General features: G+C 40.8%; 1 protein-coding gene across 1 annotated transcript; it reads left to right on the plus strand.

Annotated features, from left to right (window-relative positions):
* Nucleotides 1-1,386: 1,386 nt before the first annotated feature.
* Nucleotides 1,387-16,122, plus strand: ldb1b (LIM-domain binding 1b). Its single transcript, XM_030728117.1, has 11 exons — nucleotides 1,387-1,544; nucleotides 7,075-7,177; nucleotides 8,566-8,610; nucleotides 8,853-8,928; nucleotides 9,018-9,120; nucleotides 9,219-9,391; nucleotides 9,660-9,782; nucleotides 9,864-9,947; nucleotides 12,506-12,629; nucleotides 12,722-12,870; nucleotides 13,922-16,122. The coding sequence occupies exons 1-11, from the start codon at nucleotides 1,511-1,513 to the stop codon at nucleotides 14,150-14,152; spliced, it is 1,245 nt and encodes a 414-aa protein (XP_030583977.1). The 5' UTR covers nucleotides 1,387-1,510; the 3' UTR covers nucleotides 14,153-16,122.
* Nucleotides 16,123-20,094: the final 3,972 nt, after the last annotated feature.

Here is a 20,094-nt window from a genome sequence, read left to right on the forward strand (position 1 = left end):
GATGCTATCATGTCAATCTGGACCAAAATCCCTGAGGAATGTTTCCAGTACCATGAAGAATTAAAGTGGTTCTGAAGGCAAAAGGAGTCCAACCTAGTACTAGCAAGCTGTACCTATCAAAGTGGCTGCTGAGTGTATATTAGACAAGATACACTTGTATGGAACTTAAAAGCCTAGAGATAGCTGCCACAATGCCACAGTATAAACAGTGTGGCACAAATCTCTGACAGACTGCTACATAATCTCATGGTATTGTCATGCTGCCCAACTCTGTCATTATTTAACAACTAAGTAAAACTCTTGAGATCAACAGTCTCTTTTGCAAGGGTGTCCTGGGCCCAGAAATGCAGCATTACCTTGAATGCTTTTCACTGGAAGGAGTAACTAGAGAAAACCCTCCCAAGTTCAGGGAAATCATTCAAACTCCACACAGAAATCCTCTTGCTGTGAGCCACCGTGCTGCTAATTAATGTGTATGTTACTTTCTTCTGTTGTACATTTTTCTGTTAAGCGTTAACCCTTAACCTTGAAGCCGTTAAAATAACTATAGCTGTTAAGTGTGTGCAGCTCTTCTGGCTCACAGTCTCTTTGATCTAGAGCTGGCCACTGTACTCTGTTAGGGCTCATTCCTCCAAAAAGTGACAGCTTGTCTTTTGGATCTTTTATCAGAGCTGAATCAGAGAGATCTCTGCCTCCCCCTTCCCCATTTGATCCAATAATGGAGTAAAGAGGCCTGAGCTGCCAAATGTATCAATTCTGGCAGACAGACACCAGTGAGATGAGCCCCAGAGACATGTAGCTAGCTTCCATGTGGACACTGCGTGCCACTGATGTGTCTAAAGTATTTAATATTGTGAAGTGGGAAAAGTCATGAAACAGTAGGCTTGCTTTTACACTTGGGGAAAGAAATGTAGTGAATGCTATCTATGAAAAGAGGAGTGGTTCTGTTTTCATTCCTGTTTGGGAGGAGAAAAAACGGAAAAAACAGCACTTAACTGATGTCACTCATTATACAGTTAGCACTCATCTTTGAGCTGGGATCAGCTTAGTCAGAGCTTTTTCTGCAGTCATAGAAACATAAAACTGTCCTCAGATCAGTGTTGAGGGTGTGCTGAAGGGAGGCTGATGGGAATGGTTCTTATCAGAACTCTGGCAGATGCATGTGCTGTTGAGTTTCCTGTGGACTAGTAAGTGGAAGTGCCACGCTGCACACATTTGCACATGTGCACGAGAGCATGCATATACACACTTGCACAGACGTGCATGCACATGCAAGACACACACACACACACACACACACACACACACACACACACACACACACACACACACACACACACACACACACACACAGACACAGACTGTAGGCATCCTCCTTCCCCCTCCTCGTGCCCCTGAGCCTGACAGTCTGGACATGGAAGATATCAGAGAGGGAGAGGCATGAAAACACAGACCCAGGCTCTGAGTTAGATCAGTGTGTAGCTGTGAAAGTGCATTTGTAGGTGACAAAATGGCGATGTCAGAACAGCTAGAGTCTGAAGGAGGTAAGTCTCACTTGCTGACCTTTTCCTTTTTGTCTTTCTCACAGCTGACTCTGCAGCAAACCTCTGAGGTCAAACAACAGCTGAATTTCTGATTTGCCTTTTTAAAAAAAGTGTATCTCTAGTCTTTGGTATATAAAAGCTGTACAAATTCAGCCTCTTCCTCTCTTTTGTTGACTTTGACAAAGGTGAATTTAAACAGGTTGCACTTGTGGGTTTAAAGTGTAAGCTTAGGGAAAGCACCTCACTGTGCCACCATGTGTGCCTGCTTCAAGCACTTATTATACATGGATTTATGGCTTTAGGTGTGAATGTGTAACTGTAGGTTTGAAAATGAGGCAAGCTGGTGAAGTGAAGGTTAGGCAGATCTTTGTGAGTGCGCGCGTGTGCCTCACTGGTTGGGGTGCTGGTTGAAGATAAGGCTGTCCCTATGCCTGAGAGCAAAGGAGATGGTGTGTGTAAGCCCTTCAAGCCTTATCCTGACACACCTCCCACCCCCACCTCCTCTCCAACACCCCACCACACACACACACGTGCGCGCACACACACGTGCACTGGGGATTAACCCCGTCATGTACCATTTCAATGGGTGAGCTTGGACACACACACACACACACACACACACACACACACACACACACACACACACACACACACACACAGGATTAACCCTTGTGTGTCCATTTCCACGGATGTTTCTTAGCCTCTCTCTGGTTGTGTCAGCGCTGACTGCTCATGTTGCCATAGTGACAGGGGCCAGCCAATGTAAGATAGGCAAATCCACATAAGTCACCCACAACAGACACTCTAGGCTACAACGAACTACACCTCCCCCTGGTACTAGACACACAAAGATGCTGCCAAAGGACTGACAGCAGCCTCGTGAGCTGTGAAGAGCTCATGTCACAGGCTTACGATGGTCAAACCAATATACATAAAGTCAACCCAGGCATCTTTGTTGTTGGTCGGGTGAGAGACAGGCCATAGAGCGGCTTATCCTCTCTACATGCCTGGCTCTGGGAGACAGTGCACTTCAACATACTCTGGATTTCATACATCAGAGTCTGCAAAGAGGTTCATATTTGAGTTGCTGTCTTCTTTTTGCAGATATAAGAGATGCAGATCCAGGCGGGATAGATGTTCAGCAAAGGGATATTTGCTGTCACGTCACTTGAAAAACATATAAGTATTTAAAATAAATTACAATTACATTTATTATAGCTAGGTTCAGTGTGTTAAAAATACCAAGACAAATAATAAACAAAAAATAAAATGAATAAAAGTAGAATTGAATATCTCAAATCAAAACAACAACAAGAGAATAATAATAATAATAATAAAGAAATTATGAGAATGTTTTAAAAAAATCACAAAAATACTTTTTGTTTATTCTTGTCTACTGTACATGTTTAAATCACTTATAAGTAACTGGAAATTTGACTTGTGCATTAAAATGTATATATCCTGTGTACACTGGAATAAAAATTTGTTTCCCCAGAACCATGAAGCAACATGTAAACAGTACATAAACAGCCTGCAAGACTACAAATACACCAAAGTGAAAGTCATGTTCAGCACAAAAATACTATTCCATCAGAAAAATAAATGGGAAATTAAATGCAGAACAAAATATATACAAATAAATAAGTTCATTTTAAAAAGTTTAAAATCCAAATACGACTTTTCTTTCCCCCCTCTCCACATATTGTGTATGCGTCCACCATTTAGCTGTAATTCACTTAAACTAAACGGTGAAGATAAATGTTATAATAAAAAATAATGATGATGATAAATGTTATTATAATATCATAATAATGTAGTACTACCAATCAGCATCAGTGTTTAGTCGCAGAGCATCCTCTGTGAAGACCTGTTTACAGAGCAGCTCGCAACAGCGGCTTAATTTATGAATAAATCATTTATGAAACATTGTGTTTTCACTCCAAGTGTGCATGGGTGGTGTATTAATGAGAACCACGTTCACGCTGGTAGCAGGAGGGGAAAGTTCTTTAGTGGGAGAAAGGAAACTGCTTTACATCTTTGATACGGTATAATCTGTCTTTTCTGTCTTTCGGGGTTAGATGCTGCAGAGTTTGCGTGTTAGATATGACACTTGCAAAAATATGTGGAAAAACTGCTGTCCTAATACTGCTTGTTCTTTTTATATCACAACTTTGGCCATATGGGTGAGATCTCGCTGGCTGTGATCTGAATATCTGATTATTATTTGAGGCGATTTAAGCAGATTTGGAGGCCTCTGGGATTCTCCTTTTGGCTTAGCGCTTTCTGTGTGTGCATCTATGTGTGTGTGCAGACTCAGAGATTCCTGATGTTAAGGGATTTACCCGTCCACCAAGGGCAGTTCGATATACATATGCAAAGGCAGAATTAATTATCAAACCTATCTTGCTGTCTTTAAGTGTAAGTTTATAAGCGCTTGATGCACTTTTGACCGATGGGACTGCTGCACGCATCACGTTTGCATGCTCTCGCTGCGTCCTGCTTGAGCTCAGGGTCTCGGTTGTCACTGCCTCAGCTCAAGTTGATTGCAGCAAACTGATGTTCACTAATTAGGTAAACATGACAACCACTTTGCAGTCAGCATGATCTTTGTCTCCACACGCATCTCTACTGGGTTGCATTAGGCCAATTCTCATCTGTGTCAGTTACAAGGAAGGGATGGGATGCAGAGAGGAGGAAGGGGGAAAATGCTTACCAGACAACCTTTATGTGCAGTTGTGCATTAGTTGGGGGAGGAGGAGGAGGAGAAGGGGGAGAGGGAGAGGGCGGCTGGCGGTGCTGGGCAGGAGAGAGGAGCAAATGCATTGCAGAGGGAGAGGAGGAGGAGGGCCTACAGCTATTGTTCATGTCCTCCCGTGAACAAAGGGCTCATCGGGGTCCATATGTAAACCCACAGCAGGCTTTAGCCCACTGACAAGGCCTCATGCGGGACAAAACATAACCGACCGACTCCCGCAATTTAGGCCATATTCCGTTTTGAGGAGATTTTTTTTTTTTTTTTTTTATTGATCCAGTTCAAAGGGACGTATTGTGTGGGTACGTTGCGTCCAGCCAACCGCCGTCCAGTGGGCCTATCCGTTTTTACGCACGGAGCGTACACACGGTGTATCAGCACGGATCTGTAAACATCAATTTTCTGATTGGGCTTCTTTGCAGGTAAAGGGTCGCTTTCCCCCCCAAACACACTCCTGAACTCTAATGTTTAGCATAGGTAGCGATTACATTTGATTTAGAATTTGCCGCCGGTGTAATTTCTCCCCTTTTTTGGGCTGCTTTTTTCATTGCGAAGGGATTTAACGCTAAGGCGTTAGCAGGAAAGCTAAAACCAGCTAACTGGTTACTGTTTTCTGGCTAGCTGTCGTTAGCTTGACCTGCAGGCCTACAAGGCAGTGTTGTATACAGTCACCATCTGTGTGTTTGTTATCGCGGTTATATGTCGTGTCTAGTTTAACACAAATGTGTTGCCTTTCAAATTTTCATCGCTTGGTGTATTGTTGTTAAGATCGGTCTCGTCCCGAAGTAATTTTAGCCTAGCTAGCAACTATATGCTAGCCTGCTGCCATTCTAATTGCCTTTGTAACCGCAGAACTCAACATCAGATGTTCTTTAACAGTTAAATTTTATGAAGCACAGCTGCTGAAGGAATCCAAACTGGTGTCACTTCCCGTTCAAAGTTTCCCAGCACCGGCCAGTTTAACCTGGCTCTCATGTTCCGTTTGGGTACTTGTCTCTTTTAGCAATCATGGTGGCAGTCTGGAGTGGCAAGAATCCACAACCACGACAGGTTATCCCCATTTAGACGAGAGTTTGTGATGTTGGGTGGATTTTTGGCAGCAGAGGATGAAGAAAAGTCGATAGTTGAGTGTTTTTCGGGCGTCCATGTCAGTTTGACAGATGATCTGCTCTAAAAGTTTCTGTCCACAAGCAGAGGTGTGTATGTTTAACGTGTATGTATCTGTGGACATTGTGTACTTGTGCTTGTAAAAGAGAGGAACATGATTCCCAGTGGAGGAAGTGGAGTCCAGCTGATGTGATTGTGACTGCCTGTCATTAACCGCTAACGGGAGAAGAGAGGAGCTAATGGAGCTCTCAACAACTAATGGACACACAACGAATCGATTATTTATTTATTTATCAATCTTCTGGTGGTGCACCCAGCCCATATCATAGTGTTGAACGTAGTAAACAGCTTGTTTTTTTTAACTCGATTTGAAGCCAGAGTTTCAGAAAGATGGGTGTTTTATGGCTTTTTTGACTTTTAAAAAGATGGAAATGTTGTATTATGGAAAACTTTTTTAAAAAAAATGTATTTATTTCTGGGTCTGTAAGAGCTGTGATGGCTGCTGTTATTCACAACAGATTTGTAATGCAGTTCCTCTCTTCAGTGAGATGTTTTTTACAAGGATGAGTGATTTTTAGGAACACCATCCTAATTTGTATGACTCTAAAGGTGAGCCACCCTCTGTCTGTCCAGCTCACCGCCGTGTGTCTGCTGACATTTGTAATAATAGCTTTACATTACTACTTTTTACTAGTTTGACTGTATACTATACATTTTACATCATATTGTTTTTCTCAATTCCTAACAAACTTTCCTTTGATAAAAGCCCCTCTCTCTGGTTATGTTTTCTGCTTCATACAAACAGTGTCATAAATAAATTTAATATGCAGAGACACCACAGAGATTCATGAAGGAGGTGGGGCTTCACCATGGTGATGCCAGGGGTCGTGACCCGGAGGCCACCATGCCTGGATGGCCTTTATAGGAGAGCAAGGCAATTAGAGTAGAACAGGGACTGGAGCTCTGTGTGTGTGTGTGTGTGTGTGTGTGTGTGTGTGTGTGTGTGTGTGTGTGTGTGTGTGTGTGTGTGTGCGCGCGTGTGCACGCACACAAACATCAACATGTTTTCTTGTGTGTTTGGAGTTCAGTTTCTTCTGGCTTACTGTTTAATATGTGATGGTAAGACCTGTAGCAGGAGGCTTCTTCCTTCATGTTGTTTTACATCTTAATGCCACAACATTTGCATTTCAGGGATAACCTGTGAATGAGTGCAGCTAAAATTGAACCATACTGGTTGTTCCAGGCTGGTTAGGCATCAGAAGAGTCAGAAAAGTTCTCCAAATTCAGTTTAACCAAATGATCTGTCTGAACCTTACCTAGCATGCTTTAGGTAAATCTGATGGAGTGTTGTGGTTTTAGAAATTGTTCCACCCCTGTTAGACAACATCCTCTTTGTTGTAATTTTTTTTTCACAGCCTCAGCTGTGATGATATTGAAAATCTGTTTAAAAAAAAAAAAGTTTGCCATGTAAAGTTATGATTTTAATTAATGGACGGTACTGCTTTTCTGTCTAAATCTGGCTCGCTGATCTGTCAGGTTTAGCTGTCACACTGATGAGGATTTTCTTCCGCCATTTGGCTAAAGCCTTTTAAATATAGTTGAACCTTTTACGCAGAATTTGACTGTTACATTTATGTTCTCTTTCAATGTTTGTCCTCACTTCTTTTGCAGGCTGTTCCTCCAAGTCGTTCAAGCTGTACTCCCCCAAGGAGCCTCCCAACGGTAGCACTTTCCCCCCTTTCCACCCCGGCACCATGCTGGACAGAGACGTGGGGTGAGCTTAATTTCTGTGCTTTCTGTGTAATGTTTGTAAAGCTGGTCCAAAATGAGTCTGGCTGACTGCTTAAAGTCATAATAAATATATATATATATATATTCTGTTAGCTGTAACATGTTTGTCAAATACTTCTGTGCATTCAGACTGTTGTCACAAAGCTTTTGCAGTGCATTTACAGTAACAAAAGTTATCAACTTGAGTAGCATTATCCTCACTTTACTTGTCTCAGCTCTACTCTATAAACATGGCATAACAGAAGAAGCAAAGCTAATATCTTTGGAAATGCATAATTACTTTAAGCCTTTAATTTAAAATCAAACCAACAGACAGAAAACCCCCTCAGTCTGTTTTCTCTCATTTTGTAAAGGATCAGTGTAGTCACTCAGCGCTAGCACATTTATTTCAAAGTGTGTAGAGATACAAGCACATGCAGCGAGTGTGCCTGCAAGCGTGTCAGTGTTGAAAGTGCTGGTTATATTAGAGGGAATCTGGTGTGAAGCGTGAATTTGCCTGGGAAATTTTAGTTCAATATTTATTTAATCCACCCATTTTTCTTAGTTGTTTATGCAACTTATGAGCAGGGGGGGGGGGGGGGGGGGGGGGGGGCACAGCCTATCTTAGCTGAAATGGTTCATCACAGAGGCAACACAGAGAGACAGACATTGCACTCACGTCCAATTTAGCATCACCAATTAACCTAACATGCATGTCTCTGGCTAGTGGGAGAAAACCAGAGAGAACCCATGCAGGGATAGGAAGAACATGCAAACTACAATTAATAAAGTGTTATGCTTTAAAAAGTGTAGATCCCAGAAATATAACTGTAACGTCACCTACCTCCCAGTATCAAATCCTAAATATACTTTTCTAAATGTAGCATACATTGTACAATATTACCACACACCGGTAAAACGCCATTGATATATGAAAGTTTATTCCTTGAAATTAGCAAAGGGGGCCCTGTATATCTGTCATTTGGTGAAAGTTTTCATAAGTGCTATTGTAATCCAATTGTAATAGTAGGGAAATTTTATTCTTCCATCATTTACACTGCCAATTATAGAGGCAACTACCTGCTGTGAAAGATTAAACTGTTAACTGCTGTACGAAGCTAATATTTATAGCTAAAACCGGCACTGAATTGTGTGGCTCAGTAAAGTAAGAGATTATACTTCATTGTTTTTCACCCCTTGTCATTTTGCAATAAATGAGTCTGATGCAGTTGTTGATTATGTCTGTGCATCTGAGAATTGATATTTACTGTCTCATCCAATTTGTACTGTTTGGATTGTGTCCCGGGGTTGTTAGGACAGCCTAGCTCCTCAAGGAGAGCATATTAGCACTATAGCAGAATGTAATAATGTCTCTGTCTCTTGTTTCTCCAGCCCCACTCCAATGTACCCTCCCACATACCTGGAGCCAGGAATAGGGTAAGACTAAATTGTTTCCCATTATCTCAGGCAGGTTTGAAAACTGCAGTAATACAAATACAGATAAGGTTGTGAGATTTTTTTTTTCTTATCTTAATTACCTAGAGATCGTGCAATAAGACTGTAGAAGGCTAAACTGGGTTGTTAAACATAGCTAAATCTAAAGAAGTCATGAGCGCTTTAACCATACTGCATTTTAATGACTGCCCCCTTTTTTGTTCTTTTCCATTTGTTTCTTCCAGGAGGCACACACCATATGGCAACCAGACAGACTACAGAATATATGAGCTCAATAAACGACTACAGAACTGGACAGAGGTTTGTGTGCACAACAGCCAGGTGCACAGACACTCAACAGCTCTACAAATATGTTTGCAATTGAGTACTTTCTCCTCTCTACAATGTAGGAGTGTGACAACCTGTGGTGGGATGCATTTACTACAGAGTTCTTTGAGGACGATGCCATGCTGACCATTACTTTCTGTCTGGAGGATGGACCCAAACGTTACAGTAAGACACACTTTTATACTTTATGCAAAGGCCTATAATCGCAAGCTGTAACTGGCTAATTTCTTCATGTTGAACCGCCCCTTGTATTTTCTCACCAGCAATTGGCCGGACATTAATCCCGAGATACTTCCGGAGTATATTTGAGGGCGGTGCCACTGAGCTCTACTATGTGCTGAAACATCCCAAGGAGTCCTTCCACAATAACTTTGTCTCCCTTGACTGTGATCAGTGCACCATGGTCACACAGAATGGAAAGCCCATGTTCACACAGGTGTGTATGTGCAGAGCATGGTTGTGTAAGTATTGGGGACAAATGCTGCTAGGTATGTAGCAATACACTGTACTGATGATAAATGTGATATTTAAAAATAAACATTTCTGCTCATGTCCAGCTGCAAATTTTTATTCTGAGTGTGTTTTTAAAAATGATGAATCCTACACTGTAATCTTTAACTGTGCAAACATGTACTCATTTCTGCATAGATTTTATTCTTCGATGTTTGGCTCTATACTAACTCCAGTCCTCTGACCTTCTGCAGGTGTGTGTAGAAGGGCGCTTGTACCTGGAGTTCATGTTTGACGACATGATGAGGATAAAAACGTGGCACTTCAGCATTCGACAACACCGGGAACTCATCCCTCGCAGTATACTGGCCATGCATGTGAGTAAATACAGAGGAAGTGGGAGCCCACACAGACATGCACTGTTTGCATGTTTTCTAATTTACTTTCCATTTTTCCAGGCCCAAGACTCACAGATGCTGGACCAGCTGTCCAAAAACATAACAAGATGTGGCCTGTCGAACTCCACCCTCAACTACCTCCGAGTGAGTGCAGTACATGTGCAACACTTGGATTTGGAATAATGTTCTTTCATTGTGTCTTGATCATGGTCCAGTTGTGATTTAGTAAGCAAACATGTGCTTGCCTAAAACCTTACAGAATATCAAACCATGAAACAGTTAATTAGGAGCATTGAATAATGTGCCAAACAGCAGCATATAAAAAAATATAAGATAAAAGATAAATAGATAAAAAGATTAAAAAAAAAATAGATTTTAGTTGAGTAAAGTGAGTAGAGACTGTTCAGAACAGTTCCTGCTTTTAAAGCACACATTGTAACTTTTGAGAATATTAAAATAGGTGCTCTACACTGTGAATGATTACCTTCCTCAAAAGGTGGCCTGGTTTATAAATGAATACATGGGTTGTAGTCACAGTACATTCAAATTGTAGACACCTTTTTCTTTTTTTGGAGACCTTACAGAGCTTGTGTTAAAATGAGCCTCTGTAGCACATTCTGTTCATGTATAGTAAGATAATGAGCCTATCATCTTATTTGAAAAGGAGTAACTGAAACTCCATTTAACAAAACTGGCTTAAATAATTTGTTGCCAAAAACTTTTCCATGCAGGAATGACCCTGTATGTAGAGCATTTTTGACTAGTGGTGGTTATGGAGAGGGTTACTTTGAGCGGGTACTCAGATTGCTTGTATATATATATTTTTTTTTAACAAGCGTGGGGATGCCAAACCAACTATTTTGTTAGCAGGAGCCTTTAAAACTTTGGAGGGATATTTTATGTCATTATTTTGGCATCATTTTTACTAGCATCCATGCCTTCTTAATTTACATTTCATTCAACAAATACACTATATTGCCAAAGGTATTCACTCCAAATGTCTGTGTAGGTTCTCGGTCATCCAGGTCATAGTAGTCTCTGGAGCTTGAAAAAGGGGCGACCTCTCTGAAGAAGCCTTTCGGATGAGAGGCGAAACGTCTTCAAGAAACAAACAGAAGTCCAGTCACCCTTTTTTTCAACCCATCCAAATAATCAAATTCAGGTGTTCCATTCACTTCGGTGGCCACAGGTTTATAAAAGCAGACTTCTTCTACAAACATCTGTGAAAAAATGGGTCACGCAAAATGAGAGAGGTTGCTAACTTTCTGTATAGTCAGTCTCTACAGACCTTCATGTGGTCTTGACATTAGCTCAAGAACAGTGCAGAGCGTTTGGGTTTGGAATGGGTTTCCATGGCCGAGCAGCTGCATCCAAGCCTTACATCACCAAGTGCAATGCAAAACATTGGATGCAGTGGTACAAAGCATGCCACCACTGCACTCTAGAGCAATGGAGACGTGTTCTCTAGAGTGATGAAACACGCTTCTATGTCTGATGGACTAGTCTGCGTTTCGCAGTTGCCAGGAGAACAGTACTTGTCTGACTGCATTGTGCCAAGTGTAAATTTTGGTGGAGGGAGGATTATAGTGTGGGGTTGTTTTTCAGGAGTTGGGCTCGGCCCCTTAGTTCCAATGAAATAAACTCTTAATGATTCAGCATACCAAGACATTTTGGACAATTTTATGCTCCCAACTTTGTGGGAACAGTTTGGGGATGGCCCCTTTCTGTTCCAACATGACTGTGCACCAGTGCACAGAGCAAGGTCCATAAAGACATGGCTGAGTGAGTTTGGTGTGGAAGAACTTGACTGGCCTCACAGAGTCCTGACTTCAACCTAATACAACATCTTTGGGATGAATTAGAGCAGAGACTATGAGCCAGGCCTTTTTTGTCCAACATCAGTGTCTGACCTTGCTGTGAGTGCTCATATAGAGTAGGAACGCTCTATATAAGAGCTAGTCCAGTTACCATTTACTTCACAAATGTGCTTCTGGAAGAATAGTAAAAAATCCCCGTAAACACACTCCTAAACCTCGTGGAAAGCCTTCCCAGAAGAGTTGAAGCTGTAAGCTGCATAGGTTGAGCTGACATAATATTAAACCCTGTGGATTAAGAATGGGATGTCACTCAAGTTCATATACATGTGAAGGTAGATGAGTGAATACTTTTGGCAGTATAGTGTATTGCTCCATTTATGTAAAAAAAAAAATTTGCTCTTTGTACTGTACCTGACTGTCCAAATAATCACAGCTGTTTTTTTAATTGTGTGCATGACACATGATAAAATACTGGCACTTCAGTTATTGGCAACATCCCCTTGCAGAACAACAATGTTTTAAATGTTTTTGTATCCCTGACAGTTGGATACTAGCAGGCTGTTTGTCTGCATCTGGTGTGCCACCCATTTTAAACACAGCACGCAGCACCGCCTCACAACCATGTGGAAATTGATTGGAACATGAGCTTCAGATGCCTCTGTAGTGACTGAGCCACTCTAATGTTGCTGCTAAGTGATAACAAATTGTTTGCTTGATGTTTTGTCCCATCACATTGTCTGATCTCAAACTTTCAAGTCAACCAGTGATGCTAATAATGCTGAACACCGGCTGATAATGCTGGTACTAAATCAAGTGGAACATCTCTAATTACCTTGAAAAATGGGTAATCAGTAACCTGTGGCATCTCTCCGTTCCCTCCTCCAGCTGTGTGTGATTCTGGAGCCCATGCAGGAGCTGATGTCCAGACACAAGACATACAGCCTCAGCCCCAGAGACTGCCTCAAGACCTGCCTCTTCCAGAAATGGCAGAGAATGGTGGCACCACCTGGTAGGTAAACCACATGATTAGATATGACACACAAACATACTGACATGTGCTAAATGTATATGTAACTTGCTCTCTTTATTCCTTATCTGTAGCTGAGCCATCGAGACAGGCCCCAAACAAACGACGGAAGCGTAGGATGTCAGGCGGCAGTACCATCAGCGGAGGAGGAGGAACTAATAATAACAACAACAACAAAAAGAAGAGCCCTGGTAGTGGCTTCCCTCTGTCCAGCCAAGTTCCGGTGAGTGCACTGGTTCCATCTAGTGTCCCTATTTTGCTACTACATCTTCAGCATACATGCTATAACTTAGCTCTTAGACCAGGGGTGGCCAACTCCAGGCCTCGAGAGCCGGTGTCCTGCAGGTTTTAGATGTGTCCCTGATCCAACACACCTGATTCAAATGGCTGAATTACCTCCTCAGTATGCAGTCAAGTTCTCCAGCGTCCTGCTAATGACTTCTATATGTGATTCAGGTGTGTTGGATCAGGAACACATCTAAAACCTGCAGGACACCGGCTCTCGAGGCCTGGAGTTGGCCATCCCTGTCTTAGATAAACTGCTCAGTGGATTTACTGAGGAAAGTTCACATCATTATGACAGCAAAAAAGCAGGACTCAGTAAACCAAAGTGATGCTGTGTACAAAAAAATTCTAAGGACTGACCCACTTTGTTTTAAATTTTCTTCCACTTATTCAATTCAGGGTTACGGGGGGGCTGGAGTCCATCCCAGCTACCAAAGGGCGAGAAGCAGGGTACACTCTGGACAGGTCGCCAGTCTGTCGCAGGGCTAACGCAGAGAGACAGACAATCATTCGTACTCATATTCATACCTATGGTCAATTTAGGATTACAACTTAATCTAATCCCACTAATTGTATGGCTTTGGAGCTGGAGTACCTGGAGAAAACCACACAGACATGCAAACACCACATGAAAAAGATCAGGCCAGATGATAGATTTGAACCCAGGACCTTCTTGCTGTGAGGCAGCAGTGCTAACCATTTTATTTAAAATTTGGTTGTTGTTATTATTCCGTAGCCATTAGTTTGTAAAATTAACATTTACTGTGTATTAGGTTAAAGCCCCACCCCCAAAATGTCAATTGTCCCTTTAAAAATTATGCACTTTGCATTAGAAACTGAAACATCTTTATCATTAACAGCTGGTTGGTCAATTTCCTGGGGAATGGAGGGGCAATTACAATGAGGTTTCAGAAACACTAAATGCATTGCTTGTTAAAATAAGATATTGGTGTGGTCTAATGGTTGCTGCTGTTTTTGTGCCTTTGCAGGATGTGATGGTGGTGGGAGAACCCACTCTGATGGGAGGGGAGTTCGGTGACGAGGACGAGCGCCTGATCACACGGCTGGAGAACACACAGTTCGATGCCGCCAATGGCATAGACGACGAGGACAGCTTCAACAACTCTCCGGCGCTGGGCTCCAACTCGCCCTGGAACAACAAGGCTCCCTCCAGCCAGGAGAGCAAGAGCGACAACCCCACCTCACAAGCATCACAGTAGAGCCCAGAGCCCCCGCAACCTCAGCCTAACCCCTCCCTGTCACTCCTAGGCCCCCACCCCATCTCAATAGCCATGACTGCAACAGTAACAGTTCGTCATCAGCTCTCCAATCCAAACACCACTGTAGCGCTCAGATTCAAGCACAGGTAGCCTGAGGGGGCCTGGACTGTTTTGGCGAGCCAGACAAAGTTTCACAACTTTTCATTATTGCTGAAACTTCCTGACAATTAGGCACTGTGTCCCACCTCTCTCTCTCTCTCCCTTTTCCTCCCACAAAAAGTCCCATCTGCTCTTGCCAGTTTTCAGTTTTGGATGGCAGCCGGGTAGCACGAGTGATGATTTAGTCCAGGGGAGAACTGTGCATGCTAAAGTATCCATACTGAAGTTCACATGTAGGAATGGGTGGGGTGGAGGGGAAGGTGGCAGTCGGGCTTCAAGATGGTGGCGAGTTGCTTAGGGACGACTCGTCCACTTGTACTCTAAAAATGGCTTTGGATTCTGGTCTCTGCTGCTGTGCAAGTCACTCATAACATTTGTTAATAGAGTGTGTGTGCGCGCGCGAGCGATTGTGTGTTTATGAAATTTGCGAAAAGAGAAAAGAAGCTGTGTGAGCTTAGTGGTGGGTTTGCTGAAGCAGATCGACCAGAATTTAAAGTCAGTATGTAAAACCATTTAAAATGAACACACTAGTAAGAGAGATGAAATGTGGCACTAGGGAAACATCACACACACGCACGCACACACACACACATACATATATAATGATTGAAGGATTTTGAGTCCCCCTAGTGCCCAAATATCTCTGATTAGACTACAGTGAATGCAGTCTTTCAAACAGAGAGCATTTACAACACACACATACACAGTTACACATTTTAAGAGTTTTTATACAGTATATATTTCCCTAGAATGTTTTTTAATTTGTATTAAACGCCTTCATTTCAATTGTTACTTTTTTATTTTCTACCAATACTGAAAAAGCTACAGACCAAGGAGCAACACAGGACTTTTATCCCTCCCCCCTCTAAAATATATTGTTTTTATCTTTTATGTTTATAAAAGAGAAATACTTTAGTGTGGATGTTTTTATTTTGTCTTTTTGTTCCTTTTTTGGAGATTTGAATTTTTGTGTATTTGTGCTTGTATATTTAAGGTAGTAGCAAAGTTCTGTCTGACTGTAATAAAATGTATTCTTACTTAGATTTACCTAAAGCCATCCCGATCTAATGTAAAGAAACAAAAATAGGAAAAAGGAGAAAATTCATGAACCCATCCCCCTATACCTTCCCACCGGCGCTCTTTCCTCCTTCCTCTTTTTTAAAACTTGTGTAAATTACAAACCCCCGCCCCCTCACCAGGGGTACAATGCCACCATGGAGAGATGGTTTTACTGTTTGTTTGTTTTGTTTGTTTTTTCTTTTAATTTATTCAGAAATTCAATCTTCTATTCATCTATACAGAAAGTGATTTTTTTTTTTTTTTTTTTTTTTCTCCCCCACTCAACATTCACAATTTTGTGTGTTACAACTTGATGTCAAGTGAATGTGCTTGCAGAACCTTAGTTACACAGTGACTCCCATGTTTCGTCACTGGCTAAACAGATTTTTTTTTTTTTTTTTTTTTAGTATGTTTTCTGTCTAAATTGTCCTTATTTGTATTCGTAACCAGAGTCATACACACATCTTCTTAAACCAGCCTCACATTGAGTTCAGTCTGCATATTTGGTAGCAATGCTGAGTCTGTAAAGTCTAATGAATGAACAGCTGAAGCTCTTGTCATTGTTTTGTACATTTCCATTTTGTTACTGTTGATTCCAGCAGCAGTTATGATTGAGTTTGAATGGTGACTTGTACCTTCTTCAGACCCTGTAGGAAAATCATTGTTTGATATATATTTTTTTGATTTGGTTAGTTTCTGCCCTTGATAATTAATGTATGGTACCAATAAAAAGATACATTTTCACTTTAAAATTCTTCTTTCTGGTTGATTTTTGTAAATGTTACACTCCAAATTTATTTTAGTTGCATAATTATAAGCTGGTAGATATTTGGCAAACATGAATTGAAACTCGATTTTCATATGTAAAATGACCTATAGAGTTGAAACTTTAAATAACTTTATGTTCAAACCATGCAACCCAAATGGTTTGAAGATATATACGCAACTGAAGTTCATGCACAGTACAGTGCTTCTAGGTTTTGGCCATTTGAAACATATAGACATACATACCATAAATACTCCATGTTTATATGCAATCCATGCTTAGAAAATGTGGGCCATAAAATATTTTTATGATGCATTATTGGCTTCATTGCAGGACTAACCTAGAACATAAAGCGTTAGAATGTATTTGCTCTCTGGAGGCACATAAAAACCTAACTTTTTGAAGGCCACAGGAGATGTTGGTACACTGAGTCTCCTGCATGTAAACTGCCGTAAACAGCGTCTCTACATGCTTGGTATGTTGTTAATTTTTATGGAGCAAGAATAAAAAGAAAATTTAAGAAGCAGTGGCAGAAAAATCTTTAAAGCTGTCAATGTTTAAAACACTCCACGCTCATTTTACATGCGCAAAACATCTCATGAATGCACTTTTTACTCTTTGTAAAGCTGTGAATTTCTGCATACAAGCAACATACCATAGAGGAACCACAGATGACCAGGGTAAAAAAGAAAAAAAAATAGATTTGATGACAAAAATTTTGCTGCCCTCTCCTCCCTATTTTATGAATTATAGCACACCGCTCTGTTTCTTCTGAAACAGACCCCCCCTTAACCCCTTGCAGCCTGGCTCTTGTTGTAACATGCCACTGTGAATTTGATCTGTCTGACAGGTTTTGAGCTGCGCTTCGGGGAGTCCTGGGCTCCTCAGATCTTTTCCAAAAGCCTGCAAGTATTCTGTCCTGCTGGGTGGTTAATTGCTTTCAACCAAGTCTACATCAGTCCTGAAACACACACCAAAAATTAAATTGATGGGGAACCCTTACTGGTGGGACAGATTTCCAATCTCTTGAGAGATGCAACCAATAGTTCTGACACTCAGTTGCTTCATCATCAGTGCTTTGTTTCAGGAACAATAATAAAACTCTAAATCAATATAATAATGGATTAATTATGTGCCATCTTCATCTTTTTAGTAAAAAAACCCAAAAACTTTTGATTTTTAAAAATAATTGCAGCCAGTGTTTTAAATTGTTCCCACTTGTATTTACAGAAGTTAAATCATGAGACTAACTGTGAGTTACAAATGCTTTGACCCTGTGCTACATCAGTCTGTCTTCTACAGCAGCGTCCTTCAAACAGTTACATCCCACCTGCCTATCATCACTTTAAAATACAAACAAACAGGTATTTATTCCATTTATTGTGCCACCCTGTAGCTTCACAGCTGTAAAGTCTATCAGTTTAGCTTCTTGAAGAGCAGACAGTGAACAGAATAGAATATTTTGGGGCATTCAATGGTCCTTGTAAGTCCTAGAAATAGAGAGAATTAAATGTCCTGCTTTGGCACCATGTGCAGCAGGCTGGTTGACATTCTAGACATACACCCAGGGGCCCATGCACAGTTGGCGGACCACTTTAGCAGCACAGGGTAGGCTCTTTCAGGTGCTTACCTGAGACAGGTAGGACACCAAAGGCAGCTAGTTTCTTATCTGTAGTAGTTGATGTAGCTTTCATGGATTCTTATTTTAGGACAATGAATAGCACATTCTGGTGTTTGGATGTTACTTCAGTCTCTTGCTTGTTGTCAGTTTTGGTGATATCAGTGGTAGAGACACTTGAGACATGGGTGTCAAACGTGTGGCTGAACCAAGGGCCTGAACTGGCCTATCAAAACTTGGCATTTGGCTTTGCAAAATGTGAAAATGGCCTTGTAGTCATAATTTGCTCCAGAGTTTAAAAAAAAAAAAAAATCTACCACTATTCCTTATATGGAAAATGTATAGAAAGTTACAAAAATAGTTTTAAATATAAGTTGTTTGAATCATGAAGATATAAAATACGAGTTTGGTTTATTTATAAACGCTCTACATGTGGAAAATTTTGTGCATTTCTGCTGTAATCCTGTAATGCACATCTAATGACAGCAGACTTGATGTAAAAACCGGGACATATTGTTGAAACTGCAGCTATTTTTTAAGACATCACAGGCTGTTTATCATTGCTTGTTTTAATAAGAAAAAATAATTTAAAAAGAAATGACACCTTCTGCTGTCTGGCAATTTTTTAAGGGAGAATAGGGTGCAAGGCGCCTTTCATCTGGTTATGGTTTCAGCTTTTCTAAAATCTTGCCTAGAGCTCAGGTGAATGGGTTCAGAGTTTACTCCTTAAAAGAAAAAAAAAGGCCATTATGCAGTGGCTTTACTAGTCTAGCCCATGTGAGATCAAACTGGACTGTATGTGGCTGATGAAGTAAAATCAGTTTGACAGACACCCTGATATGAAGTATAACCCATGTTAAAGCAATCAGTAATAATGAGTAGTTAGTCTTTTGTGACACTCATTGTTTGGCACAGGGCTAATTATAAATGACTCATGAAGAAAGTGAATCACTGTGCTCTATGGCAGGATAATTATGAACTAATCATTATTTAAAGATTCACTAATGTAGTTTTTCTCACTCTGAGCTCTAGTAATTATTATCTATTACATACTTCTTGTTTCTAAGTATGGATGGATAATGATAAGATTTTATTTGTAACAATGCCATTGTTGATTCTTTATCAAATCCCCTCTTAACTCCTGACTGGGCTAATTGTGATTATTCAAGAGTCTGAACACGGTGTAGGAACAGAAAGAAGACTCGCACAAAAGCTTTCCAAAAGTTTCACTGCCATGATTCTGAATATAAACCAGCAGACAACCATGCAAGCACTGATAAAAGGTGCTTATAATATAGAAGGCATACCATTCTGATGTACAGAACATTTTGGTACCAGTTCTTCGTTCTAACCCCTCGTTAGCAGTTATTAGGGAAGTACTTTTGAATAATGCATCAAGTTGTTCCATATTAATTCTGTACTTGTTCTTTAGTAGCTACATCCATGTTTGATACAATATTGTTAAGTGCTATTAAATTATTTTGAAATATATCAGGAATGCAGGAATAGCGCTGCCTGACGCTGCCTGCACTTTCATTTAAACTTAGTGCATCAGTGTGAAATCTAGTAAAACACTCTCTTTCAAAGGTCATTATGTCTGCTGATGTGTTACAACAGAGCTATCGAGCTGCGCTGGCATTAAATAGCTGGCAGACTGAAATCACTGCAGCAGTGTTCAGTTTTCCTTTCTGTTTCATCACCAGTTTTAACCTTAACAAAGGAATGAACACCTGCAACGTTACAAGCAAATGGGCTTTAAATATTTACTATGCGTCTTTGTGTATATAGATGGTTATTGTGTAACTTCAGGGTCCTTCTGTATGCGTCACTTAATGTTCTCTCGCACTCTTTAAACCCAGTTTCTCTCCTCTACTCCTTTCTCATTAGGTTCAGATTTTCTTCCTCTCTCTTGCCTCATCTCCCTCTCTGTCTAATGACACAGTAAAAGCAGAGCTTGTCTCATTTATTTTTGGAAATTGAGGTACTTTATGTACTCCATACCAGAAATATTGCCCCTTGATTGTGAAAGTTAATTTACCAAGAACTCATGAGGTCAAAATATGGACGCATTAACTGCTGTTTTGAACTATAGCCAGAGCCTTTGGGAAATTTATTATCTAAGTCCAGAAAAACAGGTCTACCATAAAGATGGCAAAGCACTTGTTCTAATTCACAAATGCAGACAAAATTAATGTACTTTATGAAGTAGTTAAAAGGGAGTTCATTCATCTCAACTTGCTGTGTAATTTCCACAGTGCAACTCCACAGGAAGCAGTCACATAAATATGACAGAAAACTGCTGCTGAAAAGGCCATTAAAACACTGTAAATTTCACAGAAA

The sequence above is a fragment of the Archocentrus centrarchus genome, chromosome 1 (assembly GCF_007364275.1).
Source record: "Archocentrus centrarchus isolate MPI-CPG fArcCen1 chromosome 1, fArcCen1, whole genome shotgun sequence".
In the NCBI taxonomy this organism is placed as follows: Eukaryota; Metazoa; Chordata; class Actinopteri; order Cichliformes; family Cichlidae; genus Archocentrus; species Archocentrus centrarchus.